A 15,284-nucleotide genomic window follows, 5' to 3' on the forward strand; every position below is an offset into this window, starting at 1 on the left:
CCAGAAGCTTGTTCTTTTGGTAGAAGGAGGCTTTATGAAACTGCTGCAGATCCTTTAATGAAAAGCCCTAATAAACAAATGTTTATGCTAGAGGTTTATCTAAGATGTTCACCAAACTGGGTGGACAGTTATTAGGGTTATCAGATGGGTGAGAGCAATACGAGGGAATAATAAAACTCCTCTGGTCTTTTCACCACTGGTTCCTTACCTGGCAAGGAGCACCAGGACCTTTTGCAGTGTGTGGCAAAGGGCAGCAAAGCACTGCTGAAACCCGCTGGCTTTGCTGCCAGACTTTCTCCTCCAGGAATAAAGTCAAGCAAAAGACCACATGTTCCCGAGATTTTGCCGTGAACCTACCAAAAACTGCTGCTTGTGGAAAGTGCCAAGAAGATCCCAGAGAGAGAAGTCCATATCCAACTGAAGGGAACTGGGCTACCTTCAAGCTGATGTTGATGTTCATGAAACCTATGAGTTGTGTTAAAGAGAATTTCAGCTCGTGACATTTTCACCTTGGACACGTAGCATGTAGCAAATGAGGGTATATCCATGAAACACCTGGGGAGCGTTATCCCTCTTTCACATCTGTTGACTAAGGAAAGGAAGTCAAGGAGTTCCACGCAAGCTGTGCAAGTAATTCACCAGGGCCCCAGGAGGAGGCTGCTGCCTTCTGCCTTCCAGATTTGGGGTCAGAGAAGTGTGAAACCCTCCAGCCTGTGCCAGAGCTACTGTCCTTGTCCTCGCAGGGATCCCAGAGCAGTGGATGGCACAAAGAATAGGAGAAAGGGAGGAGGTTGCTGCAGTTTGAGCGAGTGTCTTCTAGGAGAGGAAAGGGTTATTTCTCTACAAAATGCTCTCAGAGCTCACTGAAGGACGCTTAATGTGAACATATTCTTAAAAAAACACTATCAGAACAGTAACATCTAAAATGCCAGTGGCTGTAGGAGATTTACAGATCATGAATGATTTACAATAAGAATGTAAGAGAACTGAGTTTGCCTTGTTTGTCGTGGTTGGTGTGACTTACAGGAACCCGTTAGGTAGGAGCTTTAGGTAGCCAGCAGGTAAGACTTGAGCTTGGGGTAAAACTTGCCACTAACAGTAGTTTTATGAAAACCTCCATTTATTTGACTTATCTGTTGCTATTTCAGTGGTTAAATTTGTTCTCCTCGGGGGCCAGCTTAGGAAAGGGAGGTGTGCGCTTCTGGAGGAAAGCAAAACATTTGTGTTTCACTTCTCACGTTGCTGAGTTAAGCTTCCCTAAATAAAACAGGCAGTTGCTAAATTTTTCATCTGTCCCTCTCCAACAGTAGCTCTTAGTCTTTACCTTCTCCTTTGCAGTCTTAAATATTATTTTAATAGCTGTATTTGCCAATGGACAACTAAGTCTGGGACTTGGTATTTCTCCTAGTCATAAATGTTATCAAGGTACTTTATAGAATGGACCAATTTTCTTGTAAGGTGTTATCAGGAAATGCTGATTTTTAAAACCTACAGCGTTTCTTGAGCACATCTCTTTAATGGTATTTCATGCTAGAAAGAGCACAAAAAGTATTCTGCTTATGTTAAAATGGGATTGTTTTAAACAAGCTGTTACAATAAAGGGCATTTATCTTATAAAAGTGAAAGAATTATAACAAAGTATTTCAGCTTTATAAAAAAAATCATTTAGGTTGCAGAGGCTTTTTTCCATTTCTGTTACATGAAATATATTGAAGTTTGCAGAATGTGCTGTGAAGAAGGAATAGTTGGCTTTGATGTCTCTCTGCAGTGCTTAGTATGTTGTTTTATGTCTTGTGTTGCTGAGGTGTTCAGCTGTGCAAGAATTTATTTTCAGTTTGTGGTTGACCTTTGGATTGATTAAATTTATTTGCTGTATGATATCTTTACAGTGCAGCCTTCCATAATTTATAGTTTGGATATAAAACTCTTCAGCGAAGATGCAGAGTTAGGGTCTAATATATAGGAAGAAACACGCAGCTGTAAATCTGCAGTGTCTCTGGAAAGATTGTGAGACTGCTGCCTTGGAGTTATGGAGCGATTTGGGAGCAGAGGGTGGCTAAATGATTAGCCAGATTTTAGTAGAAACAGGTCCTGGCTTGTTTCTGATGGTTGTGCTGATTATTTTGTGCTGTTTCTGCATGATGGAAACCCAAACAGTGTATTTCAGAGCTCAATCCAGGAGGTGCCTGCCTTGCTGCTTGGGCACGTGTAGGAGCCTTCCCTGTGGCTCCAGGGTGCAGTGCAGCCGGAGCCAGGCTCGGAGCTCTGCCATGGAATCTGCGCTCCGTCCTCCTTCGGAGGAAAGCCCGACAGAGAACCCCGGCAAACGCTGAACAGCTACTAGGAACTGCAGCATGAATTTTTCATAATTCTGATGCCCTCAGGCACAGGCTAGAGCTTAAAATAAATTTCTTTATAATTCATACTCCAGATCCCGCATGTAACAACACGTGAAGGGAGCTAAGGTTTCCCCAAGACCGTTTACTTTGGCTTCAGCAGGGTAGCTTTAAAAATAGTCACCTCAGAACAGGCGTGTGCCCAAGTGTGAGCTCTCAGGTGGGGCGAAGGCATTAATTTTGGAGTCTTTTTTTTGCTCTGCCTGCAGTTTTGTCTCCTTCTCCATTAAGACTTCTGTCCATGGAAAGCTATTCCCTTCTCCCAAACCTCCTGCAGATAGCCCTTTCTGCAAGAGGTCTTTTCTTTCTAATAAACTTTTCTGTGCAGTGGGCATCACTGTCCTTGACTCTTTCTGCCCTTGGAGACTCATCCCAGCTGCTTCCTTCCCCAGCGGCTCCGTGCCGGGGGTGATGTGGGCTTGGGAAATGAGTCACAGACCAGCGGTGGGGGCCACGAGTCGTGAGGAATTGTCTGCTTTCTCCCTCGGTGGCCTCCCAGGCCCTTCACACGCTGCATGAAGAGCCCTTCCCACAGCCCGGGCCCATTTGAACCCGCACAGCGAGCGAAGGGTGACAGAAAACGCAGGCGGCACCGGCTGCAGCGCCCACCGAGCCAGAGCTTCACCAGAAGGTCCGTGTGGGCACCACCGTCACACTCCTTGGTGCATTACCAGCCCCCAGCAGCCTGGAGCTGCTGTCTGTGCCTTGAACCACAGACACAAAAAAGGTTGTCCTGGAAGCTTGTGTTTATCGGGAATTCAAATATTGCTTGCCATCTGAATCATGGCATTTCTTCCATCCTGATCTTCTGAGGGTCAAAATGTCAGAAGGGGCAGAGTTTGAAACATCCTGCAGCTTCCTGGAGACATCCTGCAGCTTCCTGGAAACATCCCACAGCTTCCTTGGGCTGCTACTGCTTCCTCCCCCTTGTCCTTGTGCCTGGGAGTGAGGGTGGACATTCCCAGGAAGGAAACCCTGGCGCAAACACGTCCTGTGTGCATAGGACAGTGGGGAGTAGATCAGGGTCCCTTCATCCGGGCGGATGTGGGAGGATGAGGATGATGCTGGGGATGGGGATGAAGGCCAGCAGAAGGTCTGGGCAGAGGCCGGTCCCTGGGCATGGCCCTGCCTTCCCGCTGCCACCTTAGGAAGTGGCTTCTCCTGCCAGCCTTTCTGTTCCCCTTCTGTCTCTCCCTGAGAGGACACGCAGAGATGGAGAAGGAGAACTCCTAGACAGCAGCGGTTATAGAGGAGTGACCTTCCACAGACTTACATCTGTGGTATTTCTTCTTTTCCTGCACTGATATTTACACATCCTGATGTGCTCAGGTTTTGCTCACGTATGGGTTTGGATGGGCAGGCTTTATCCTGCGAGGTACAGCTTAAACCTCCGCATCCAACAAACCTACCAGGAGAGGCAGAGCTACTACAAATAGTAGTTACTCTGCCCTAGCAGTGGCTGTTCATGCAGCATTTGAACCCTTCATGAATGATGCCGAGGAGAAGCGAGTTCTATCTTAACTGAGAGTGGGTCAGGCCCTAGTCTCAATTAAAGCTTATTTTTACCACCCTAACAGAGTAACCGGGGCTACCCTCTATAACAGCATCCCATACTCCAGTCCTTCCTCACTTAATATTGGCCTCTCGCAGAATGGATGCCCATGTCTATGGAATGCTGCCTGGCATTTCTACATAGTAGTTCATGGCTGCAAAGCTGATAGACAGAAAGAAAACCACTCCCAAGGGATAGGTTTGAATTACAAGTGCTGGAGGAGCGAGGAGCACCTGTCTTCCTCCAGCACTATCTTGACAGAAGTTGTGAACAAACCGGATTATCCTGGACTCTTCCTCACCCTACAAGCAGCACTGGAAAATGCTCCTGCACAGACACTTGATGCCAAAGTGATTTATAGCTCCCTTTGCAGAACTGTCCTGCGCCGTCCCCCCGAGTGCTGCGGCGAGCGAGGCGGCTCCCGCAGCACCCGAATCCCCGTTATTCCCGGTTATTTTGCACTGCTAGGGATGCGTGCAAGCGCGACCCACCGCTCCATTAATTTGTGGCAGTGGCCGGGAATTGTGTCGTTCCCGAGACAGCCACTCATTTATTACCTCAAAAAATGGAAATATTGAGGGAAAAATGCAATAGCCGCAGGAGCTGCCTGCTCATCACAGTTTTATTTAACTGAAAATGACAAGCACGTTGCCTGTAACTGGATTATTCTATGAATAACATTGCGGGGTATATTTATGAAAAAGTTGTGTTTACTGGAGAGTGACGATAAATATACTTGATATTATAGGTGGAACTGTAGTGCATGCAAAAATCACATGCAAATACTTCAGACTATTGATATACCTCTCAAATAGGTAAAAGTACAAACTCTGAAACAGCAATTAGCAATGGCATTAACCTCTAAACCAGAAAATCAAGTTATTTCCACAGAGGTCAGAACTAAGACTTAATATTACACTGCAGATACAAAAGAAACTCAATTTCTGTAGGAAATTTCTGTAGTAAATTGTAAATTGACTACTACTTGTAAATTGACTACTACTTCCCTGTGCATATGAATTGCAATGAATACACAGGACTGTATAAATCCTGTACTCTGGATTTTAATTACTCATTGATAAGCACAGATAGAAATGACATTTAGGTCTACAGGACATGAGAAATGAATAAGCTTCTAAGCTTCTAGTGCTTGATGAAGTACATTTTTATTATTTAGAGCACTTTGAAGGGCTGAGGTGCAACAACAATGCTACTGTCATCATTATATATATATTTAATTTTAGAAGGAGAATGGAAGAACATTTTGGTGATTTTGTAGTCTCTGCCTGGCAGTGCTTGTAACCTTTCATATAAATCTATTTTGTTCAGAATAAATTCAGCCTAATCATAACCTAAGTATTTCGTTGTGTTTAATGGCAAAAAATAAAGGTCTTGACAATAGATGTGAAACAATAGATGTGAAATTAATTTTTCATAAGGTCTTGAAGCAATGGTCAAGAAAAGTCAATCAAAGCACTGAGGAAAATGTCACGGTACTGCTCAAATGTGAGAGTATTGGTGGAAAATTATTCTATATTCACCTTGCTGATTTTTAAGTGTTATGTTGGTGTGCCGTGGTGATCAGGGAACACAAGAATTGGCAAAAAAGCAATTAAAACGACCTTAGAAGTGAATCATTTTCCAATATTCAGCATGATTTCTTGGTCAAAGTTGGGAGGGAATTTTATATGTTTCCTACATTTGGCACACTTAAAATTCATAGCTCATGACTGTAGTAACCACCTCTGTACTAATGCTATTCCACTGCAATCAAAAAATCCCTGTTAGAAAAATGCCTATTTCACTGACTGTTTTATTCCCCTATTGAGCAGAGTTGGTCTCGGTGATTTGCCTCTCCTGGCAAGTCATTCAGTCAGATAGAGGGAAATTGCTTCTTTTATGTTTCATGGTCAGTGTTTATAGATTCAAACGTGTGATGCTGAAAATGCACACAAGAGATATTAAGCGAGGAATCAATATGCTCCGCGGAATTAAGAGCAGACAGCGCTCGGTTTTGGTTTACCCGTGCGGCCGTGCTGAGCGTAGCCGGCATCGATTTCCCCCACCACAGGTGTGTGACCCCCTGCCAAGAGCATAAATTTTCCTTTTGTCGTATTTCAGACTTGAATTTGTTTCGCTGGGGTGGTTTGCCCTGTCATTCTGTTGTCTTGGAAAAAATCAATACAGGTTGTTAATTAAAAAAGGGGGAAAAAAATGACTTAAGGCACCTATGTGTTGAGCAAGGTGTGAGGAAGATGCCCCTGACTTGATTCAGTGGTACCAGGTTTTGAGGACCAGGTCATCCACCTCTTGGTCAATGCTGATGGGTCTGCATGTCCCCATGTGCAACACAGACCTGCTGGCTCCGGGCCTCCCCTGGGATGGGATCAGGATCCATGTGCCAGGGCAGCGGAGCCAGACAGGGGCAAACACAGGCACCCGGCTGGCAGATTTGCTCAGTCCACAAAGCAGCCATTATTAATGAAAGGACTTTGGCCAGGGAGCCACCCAAGGGGGCAATTCCCCATGGGTCCTGAATTCAAAACACAAGGAAGTTTTCCTTGCCGCTTTTGAAAGGGACCCTGTGCAGACCGGGCCGGTGCGGTGTCCCCAGGCCGGCGCCTGGCTCCGAGCGGTGGTTTTCAGAGGTGACCTGCCCAGCTTCAGCTCGAGCGCTGAGCACACCCCTTCCACGGCTGCTCTCGGCTTGCCTCGCTCGTCGCATTCTGCTCAGCTAATACATTTCACTCAGGAAAACAAATCACTCCCTTTGCTTTTCCAAGGGCCTGTAAAGTCAATGGTTCCCTATTCACCTGCCAAAACCTTTGGCTGCTGCTAGCAAGGCTAGGCTTGCTTTTTTTTTTTTTTTTTTTTTTTAACTCCAAACAAAAACTAGAAGCAAATTAAAAAGTCATCCGAATTTAAATATCAAGTTAACCATCAGAAGGCTACTCTTTTTTTTGTGCTTTCTTGTTTATGTTAAAATAGATTGAAGGCTGCTCAGAAGCCTCTGTCCCCGCCACTGTTTGGGCTGACAGCAGAAATTAGGTTAGGCTCGCTCGGGAGTCCTGCAGGGCCTTGAATGAAGGGTGGCCTTTGCCTTCCCTACCTCGATTTCTTAGGCTGCTTTTGTGCAGCAGAGGACAAGGAGAAATACCCAAAGTAGGTCGCTGGCCCCTGCAACACAAAGGCGGCCACCGCGGCCTGGCGGACGAGGCCACAAGCCGCCGGGGCCCGCGAGGGCTTTCGTGTCCTCCCAACAGCTCCCCATGCGGCCTCCTGCCCTGCGCTGCCCCACAGCGGGGCCTGCGCCCCCCGGCCCTCTGCCAGGAGACACCGTAACGAGGGGGTCACGCAACAGCCGTCGCTTCATCTGCTGCCCTTACTGCTTTCCTGAAGCAGGGCTCAGACCTTGGTTTTCCAAACCTTTATCCAAGTTGGGTTCCTTCCCTCAAAGCCTATGGTTGACTGAAAATGAACAAGTCATTCCCTCTGTGGCTCCGTGCCACAGTATTCCCGGGTGGAAAGGAAACCCATCTGAAGGCAGGTCCACTGGGCAGCCATATCCCAAGCCACAGAAATCCTCCCTGACAGCACTGGATTTGCAGCCAGCCCTTTGCTATGTCTCCATTGGAGCGGTCAGTCCAACTGTGATGACCGCAGCGAGTGTTGAGAGCGAGTCCTCGGATTCCAGCTGCAGCGGCCTGTGCGTTGGCTCCATTATTTGGATCTACTGCAAACAACCCAAACCCTCCCTCCCTCCAAGTGCTGAGGCTTCCCCATCAACACGACACGCACGGACAGAACTAGCTTCTTTATTATAAAGATACACTATGAGGAACAAACCTGAATGTATACTGAAGCTTGTAATGGTACATGCCAAAATGTACAGTACTATACATAAAAAGTGCATTGTCACAACAGATTAACAGTACATTTCTCTTCCAGAGCCGTGAACTTTCCGTGTTGGTATTTGTTCTTTGCGAGTGGAAGGAATGCAATGGGAATGCAGCCATACAAGAACAGGGAAGGGGGCAATGGAAATGCAACAGTACAAGAGCAAGGCTAAAGCTCCTCTAAAATTTAAAGGCACTTTCACATGTACATACTACAGATGTACATTGACACAATTAGGTAACAGTCAACAAGCAGGAAGCTACCAGTACTGCAATTTATCAAACTTGACAGTAAAGGACAATACTGATTTGATTAGGTGTGCAGGAGTTACCCTTTAGTACGCCTGTAGTTGGATCAGTCTTTCCTGTTACATATCCACTTACTATACTTTTAAGTAGCTATAATAACCATCAAACTACACATTTAACTGTGTGAATGCACTAAGTGGATGCATTCACTAAATGCACTGTTTCTAATATTTCCTTTTGCTAAACAATTTCTAATATAAGCATTATGGAGTCCAGTACAGTTATTTAAACATACAAAATTCCCTATGCAATTTAAAGATACAGGTATCCACCTCAATTACGCCAGGTAAGTTATTTTTAAAATGCTAGACTAAAACTGCATGTAAGTGAAAGCGGAAATTCCAGTTCGTCCCGCCGATTCGAGCAGATTTGGGAACTACTTGAAAATCTTGTTTGGAGCGAGCGGCCAGCCCTAGAGACAGGCGGTGGTGGCTCTGTGTGAGGGGCGGGTGGCTGGAGCGGCGCCCCGGGTGCCCTCACCCCGCTCGCCTGGCACCGCGGGCGCTTTGGGACTCGCGCAGCGGGGCAGCACCGGCCTGCAGCCCCCAAGGCACCCGGGGCAGCTGCAGCCACCTCGGTGGGGCTGCAAGCAGAGCGGGAGCAGCCCGGGGATGCAGCTCACGGGGTGCTTCTCACACCGGGGGCCTTGCGTTACCTGTCCACAGAGCGCCAACCAGAGCAGGAATAAGCAGCTCCTAAGTAGCGACAGGAAATTGCTCCTGTCACCTTGGGAATTAGGTTGATCCAGTTTTGTTGCTACTCTCCCCCTCCCTAATTCAATTGCTTATGTATAGCGAGTGGTACAACTTAAAGCTTTCCACTGGTGAGATCTCAGAATAATTAGTAATTTGAGGAAAGACAGAACTTAAAGCGAGTTGTGCTCCTGTAGGTAGACCTCAACTGATTTTTCCTCCCCCTCTTTTTCAATTAAATGTATTTTATGGACTGGATGTTGGCAAATATCATTCACAGAAATAATACTATGGCTTCGTGTTGCAATGTGCAAAACAGCTGTACATTTACTTCACATGTAACACAACTTAACAGCAGAGCGCCAAGCCAAGATGACAGTCCTCACTCACACACAGACATGAGACAGGTATCGATTTCTGTCATTAAAAGGGGGGAAAAGAAAGGCATGGAAAACTCCACTCAGCCAGAATCTAGGGGGTAGGAAACCAGCCGAGCGTCCTGCGCCTGACCCCGCACAGCTGCCAGGAGGGAGCCCTTCTCCAGAGAGGCCCCTTCTTGCTGCATCAGCACGGGGCGGGAACGAGCGCGGTGCTGGCGCTGGTATCCCGAGCAGCAGCCCTAGCTCAGCCCCGAGCTCCTCCGACTGCCGCAGCTCCCGCCACGGCCTGAGCTGGGAGGTCAACGGGAGCCCGTGCGGAATCACCGCCCAGCTGGGCCTTGCAGCCTCCTGCTGACCTGCCAAGGGCCCCAGCGCGCTCCCCAGAGCCTGCCTCGCTCGGCCGGGAACCTGGAATGGATCCAACTTCTGGGAAAAATGTGGTATCCGGGAACCATGTGGTTCCCGGAAACCTCTGGTTCCTGGAAACCTGTGGTGTTCCAGGCTCATGGAAAAGGTACACTACTACAGAGGCCAGCAAAAGCAGCAGCTTCACACTATCCTGGAGATACGCTTTGCCTACGACTGGGAATGATGCTTTCTATTGGTGAGAGTAGTGTGGTCTCCCTATCTATTTAGCACTTGTCTCTAGTAAGATTGCCAAAAATGATGCTAAAACTCAGTGCCAATGGTGAGTGTGTGAGGGTTCTTCTTCTTTTGATGTGTTTTAAATGAGAGAATGTGGCCTGGGGTAAATTAGAGCTTCCACAGAGGCCACTTACTTAATCCTCACATGCTAGACTGCAGTTCTCACTACCCTAGTTGAGACTTGGTTTGGTGACCTAGAAACAAGAGGTTCCACTTACACTCCCCCCGCCCCTTAGTTTTGTGCAGGATCCCTTATGATGTACCTATAGTAAGACTGTGAAATAGGGTACAACGTGGCAAGCTAGTTGTGATCCGTGTTGCTTTTATTACAAATGGTGCAGCATTAAGTTTTCAAGTAAGTCTATGTTTTGTATTTTCAAATGATGCACAACTGTCCAGTTTTGTTTTTAATTGAAACCATACAAAATACAAATGCCCATGTTAATGTAGCTAGTTTCAGACAATACATTCAAAAACACAGAAAAAAACCCAAAGCCTCTCCAGTTATAAACATGAACAAAGGATGTTGTGGAACCCTGACTCCTCGTGTCAAGCCATTCCTCTCCCTAGCATAGCCCAGCCGTGCGCTGTGGGTGGCTGAGCATTTTACATTGTGCAAGATTTGTCTGCTGGGCCCTGGGAAGGAGGGGCAGGTCCTATGCTAGGATTAGTTTTTGGAAGAACAATAGGTTTGGGCCTAAGAGCAGGAGGTTTCAGCTGCACTCCCATTCTAGGGGCCACCATGGGCTTGAAGGTGCTCATGGTGTCGCTGGAAGAACTGGTGCTGCGGCGGATGGGAGGCTCGGAGCTCCTCAGCACGACGCTGTGGAGCGGGCTCAGCGCCTCGGGGCCCGCGGCCGCCGGGGCGGGCGCTTTCATCTGCTCCAGGGTGTCCAGCACCACGTCGGGCGCGTGCTTGGCCGAGCTCTGCCGCTCCAGCTCCCGCAGCTCGTTCAGCGCCGTGTTCATGGTCTCCTCGATGTCCTGCGGGAGAGCACAGGGAGAGGGGCACGTCAGGACGCCAGCAGTGGGCACAGGGGGTTGGAAACGCCTGGGCTGACGGGCAAACCCGCTCCTCTCTAGTGCATATTGCAGTGGTAGAGCCAATTACAGCGTTCCTCCTTAATGCACATTACAGCAGTAGAGCCAATTTCCAACGGATTCATTCAAGAAAAGCTGCAGCCAGCGAGACGGCAGCTCTGGCTGAACTTCACTTTCGTTTCTTTTTCTGTTTACCTGATGCTTGAGTGTCAAAATTCAGCTAAAATAAAACAAACCTGTTTTACTGAGTGTCTGTTAAGAGAAAGGACATTTGCTCAGCAGCATTTTTTTTTTTTTTTAATTGTGCTGATTTCTGTTATCTCTTGGGCACTGTTAACTGCTAAGATTGTAGTCCACTTGCTAACTCTTAGTTGACTGCACCCCTCATACAGCCCCTTGGGTGCTCAGGATCAGTCTCTCACAGAGGTTATAAAATGGGTTGCCTAAGGAAAGGAGTCTCGTGTGTCCATCAAGCCCCTTCCCTGTTTCTCTCAGTTAAACTTTAAGAAGAAAAAACCTACAAGACATTGTTCGGTAGGCTCACCTGAGGAATTAGTTTTCCTGTCAGCATTTCTGATATAAATGCTAAAAGAATGAGCCAAGATTTGACAGCGGCACTGAGATACAGTTAAATACTTAAATGGGGTTAAATATCTGGTGCTCCCTGCTTGCTCGCGGTAACTTTCATGCAGGTTAATCAAAATTCAAGTTCTTTCACTGCCAAATAATCACTAGTCTAGGCATGAAAAACATTCGCTTCAGCCAAACAGCACTGTGTGTAGCTCAAGGAAAGTAAATAAACAACTCAGAGTAAAAGAAAACAGCAATAACATTTACATTTTCTAACTCTCCAGTATCTCGTTCAACTTTCTGAACCAGCCATGACAGCCCCTTCTGTCCCTCCTCAGAGGCAGAGTTTGAAAGCAAGCATTATCGGGACAGGAAATTTTGAAGCATGAGTGACAGCCCTGTAGTAGAAATACTTTCCTAATCATGTTGCACCTTCAGGATGCCCTTAGTAATTATGTTATACTATCTAGTCAGAATGGAGTTTTGCAGGTAGTGACATCTATTTGTTCAAGACCTGTTACCAGCTTCGTACAGCTTTGGTGCTTCCTATTCCATCCTTCCCAACCTTGCCCTGCCAGGAAAGAGAGTGGTGACTGTTCCCACAGGAATAAGTGGACCCCTGATTTAGGTAGGTGTAGGTGCTGTGGGTGTCCCTGCTGAAGCAAGGGGCTTGGACAAGATCATCTCTAGAGGTCCCTTCCAAACTCAACCATCCTGTGATTCTGTGTGATTCTCTGTAACTTCTTGCCCCTTGTGTTCCTGGGCACAACTACAAGCATCAAATCAGCAAAACAACATGAAACTTAGGACTGCGATAGAAATCTGTGTTTTCGATCAAAAGGGTCACTGCTAGTTGGTCACCGCACTTTTCTGCACACTGAAACATCATAAATAGTGAAAATAAATTAAAGTAAAATAATTGAACACTAATGATGCAAGTTAGATCAGGCCAGCTTTCATCAGAGCACGGAGATTTACATACCTCTTGTGATCATACATTCTCCTAGCGTTCTGGGTGGCAGAGGCAATTTCATTGCAGTATAACAGGAAATAATTTCTTTTTATTACTTCTGTAATATCTATTCCCCCTTCTTCCACCCAGGATACCTTAATGCATCGTCTTTCCCATGCTCTCTGCTTAGACAGCTAAGCAAAATATTCTACGCACATCCTCCTACCAGTGCATTTTTCCAAGAAAATCCCTGTGTGCTCTGAGCTACACTGTTCCCTGAGACTTGCTCCTCAGAAAAAGAGAGTGATAAAAAAAAAAGAAAGAAAAGCACGGAAAAAGGCACCAACCTGAGCTATTGACTCTGGATCCAGTGGTTTGTGGTCGTTGAAACCTGTGTACTGACCAGACGACGTAGATCTTCTAATGGGAGGGGAGTCGATCTTCTTGAGGGAGTCGTGCCTGCTGATGTTGGTGAGGCTGCCGTGGCCGGGCCGGCGGCGCCGCTCGGGGCTGTCGGCGCTCAGGTTGCGGCTCTGCAGGAGGCCGCGGGCGCTGCAGTGGGTCGCCAGGTTGGGGGATCCCAGCTCCAGGGAGGAGTTGGAGAGCGGGTGCGGAGGGTGCACCGGGCAGTGGCCATCGCTGCTCCTGCCGGGACGTCTCAGGGGAGGGGGCGGTTCTGATCTTTTCCGTTGCCTGCCCGAATGGAGAAGTGCTCACTGGATAAGTTGGCATGGCCCACCACAAACCACGAAGAAGCAACTGCTGCGTTACCTGAGAGGTGAGCTCCGAGCTCTGCTGCAAACCTGCTGTGCTCAAGCTTACCTGCCCGAATACACATCGGAGTGGCGGTCAGTGGGAGAGTTCATGTCCTTCGATGAGGACTTGTCCTCGGTGATGGGCCCGCTGCTGGCTTCACTGTCTGCTTTCTGGCTCAGCGTATCTGAGAAGGTGTCATCCCTGAGCAAAACACACGCGGCGAGGTGAGAAGTGACTTAGGTGTGACAGAGACCATCTCAGCACTCGCAACTTTTATCCCCTTAAGGAATGAAAAGCGGGCATGTTATGATGCACGTAGTCCCTTCATGTCTCCCACATTTGTTGGTAATCCTTCTGTTTACTGAGCTCTTTATATTTTGACTGTCATTTTCAGTGAGCAAGAACTTCGTCGTCTTTGGCAAAGCACACGCTTAACACTATAAAACAACCAAAGTTCAGGGCTGCATTCCTCCAACCCCTGTTATTCTGAACTTAAATGTCAGCAGTTGCTAAAAAGAGATCATCTAACTAAAATAGGTGCAACAGCAGCTGGCTGCTGATGTATTGGGAACATCTCCATAAACAAAGCAGCTTAGCCTAGCAGTAGCTTTTGGTTAAGAGTTGTCAATTCAAAGCAATAAAGACAGAAACAGCCTGTGTAGAAGGAAAAACTATCCAAGCCTTTAACCCCTCCAAGCCTTCCAGCCACTGGGAATTACTTTGTAAACAGCTTATGTTTCTATACCCCGGCAAGAACATTGTCACAGTAGACACTGCTTACATATCCTGCACCACGATGTACTGGTGAGGAACCAGGCCATCAATCCCATTGTGTCTGCCTTCCCACCAGTCTTCGGATGCTCGATGATACAAAAGCAGGGAGGCTCCTTTTTTGAAGGACAGCTCTCGTGCAGATCTTCCAACGTAGTCAAACTTGGCTATAGCTTCTATAGGCTCGCACTCTGGGAAGGGAGGGGGAAAAAGAACGGGTATCAGATTCCAGACAGGCTTATCTGCTCATTTTGGTTTCATAAAGCTCATATATCGCTTTCACTCAGCACTCATTAAGGTGCAGAAGTGACAGAGATCAGCTGAGCTAAGGCAGACGTCAGGCAGTGGTTATAATGTGTCCCTTACAGAGCAATATGATCAGCCTGTGCCCAACTGCGAGACATCTGGGTGGCTTGGGAAGCTTGGGAGAAGCCAACAGAACCGAGCAGCTGGTGGCAGGAGGGGGCCTGGGAAGGGCTCACAGAGACCTCTGGAAGAGAGATGAGCACATCCCTGTGGATGGACGGCGACGCGAGGAGCACCGTGTGACAGGGCAGAAGCAGCGAGCAGCCACCCTGACTACTGCACGAGAGGGGACGTGCCACCTCCCCGGGCTGCCCTGACAGCCCTTGGATCCTGAAACCATGACATTTCTGTCTTTTATCTGACGACTGTGCAGACCCAGGGAAAACCTCTTTCTTTAAACAATGCTGAGCCCAGCACTTGAATATGTGTAAGCCTCTCCTGATGCTCTCTTGGGCAAGGCAAACAGACCCAGACCGCCTAAGGATGCCTCCTACGCAAGGGCAGTCCCTGTGCGGCCTGAAACTGCCCGAGGCTCTTCTGGCTGCTCCAGCATCCCACGTTCCTCTGGTTTCTTCTGGGGAGCTCACTATTTTTCGAAGTCAAACATTGCTTTCCGCAGACCTAGCCTGTCTCCACACAGGAGAAATAGGGAAAACACAGGAAAAGCCTTTCCACCAAGAAATAATAAAAGATTATGATTATTTTAAGGCCTGTCTTTCAAGGATGAAACTAAACCCACATTTTCTTCCCTTGGTATTTTTGTAAATTCAAACTCACACTGGTAAAGGCTTGCCAGGCTTACACTGGTAAAGGATGCCAGCCTGCACACTGATGTCAGTGAAGGGCCCCTGCTGAACATCTACCTGCAGGGAGCATCAGAGCTGTCAGAACATCCCCTCGACATCAGAGGCACAGCTGTGATTTTAACAACATCTATCTTCTTCTGCACAAAACCAAATGCACCTGAGCTCAAATAGATTGAAATTTGTCATCACAGTCTCAAAACATAAAGAAAAAC

The 15,284-nt window shown here is 47.4% G+C and overlaps 1 protein-coding gene across 1 annotated transcript in view; it reads right to left on the minus strand.

Annotated features, from left to right (window-relative positions):
• Positions 1–9,688: 9,688 nt before the first annotated feature.
• SRGAP1 (SLIT-ROBO Rho GTPase activating protein 1) overlaps positions 9,689–15,284 on the minus strand; it is a 126,172-nt gene continuing 120,576 nt past the window's right edge. Inside the window, exons 19-22 of the mRNA XM_026039796.1 lie at positions 13,971–14,151; positions 13,256–13,390; positions 12,781–13,126; positions 9,689–10,854 (exon numbers count right to left, since the gene is read on the minus strand). Coding sequence (XP_025895581.1) covers positions 10,477–10,854; positions 12,781–13,126; positions 13,256–13,390; positions 13,971–14,151 — 1,040 coding nt within the window. The 3' untranslated portion in view covers positions 9,689–10,476. The remainder of the gene's footprint in view (positions 10,855–12,780; positions 13,127–13,255; positions 13,391–13,970; positions 14,152–15,284) is intronic.

The sequence above is a fragment of the Nothoprocta perdicaria genome, unplaced genomic scaffold (assembly GCF_003342845.1).
Source record: "Nothoprocta perdicaria isolate Ctin4 unplaced genomic scaffold, notPer1 scaffold_240, whole genome shotgun sequence".
NCBI lineage: Eukaryota > Metazoa > Chordata > Aves > Tinamiformes > Tinamidae > Nothoprocta > Nothoprocta perdicaria.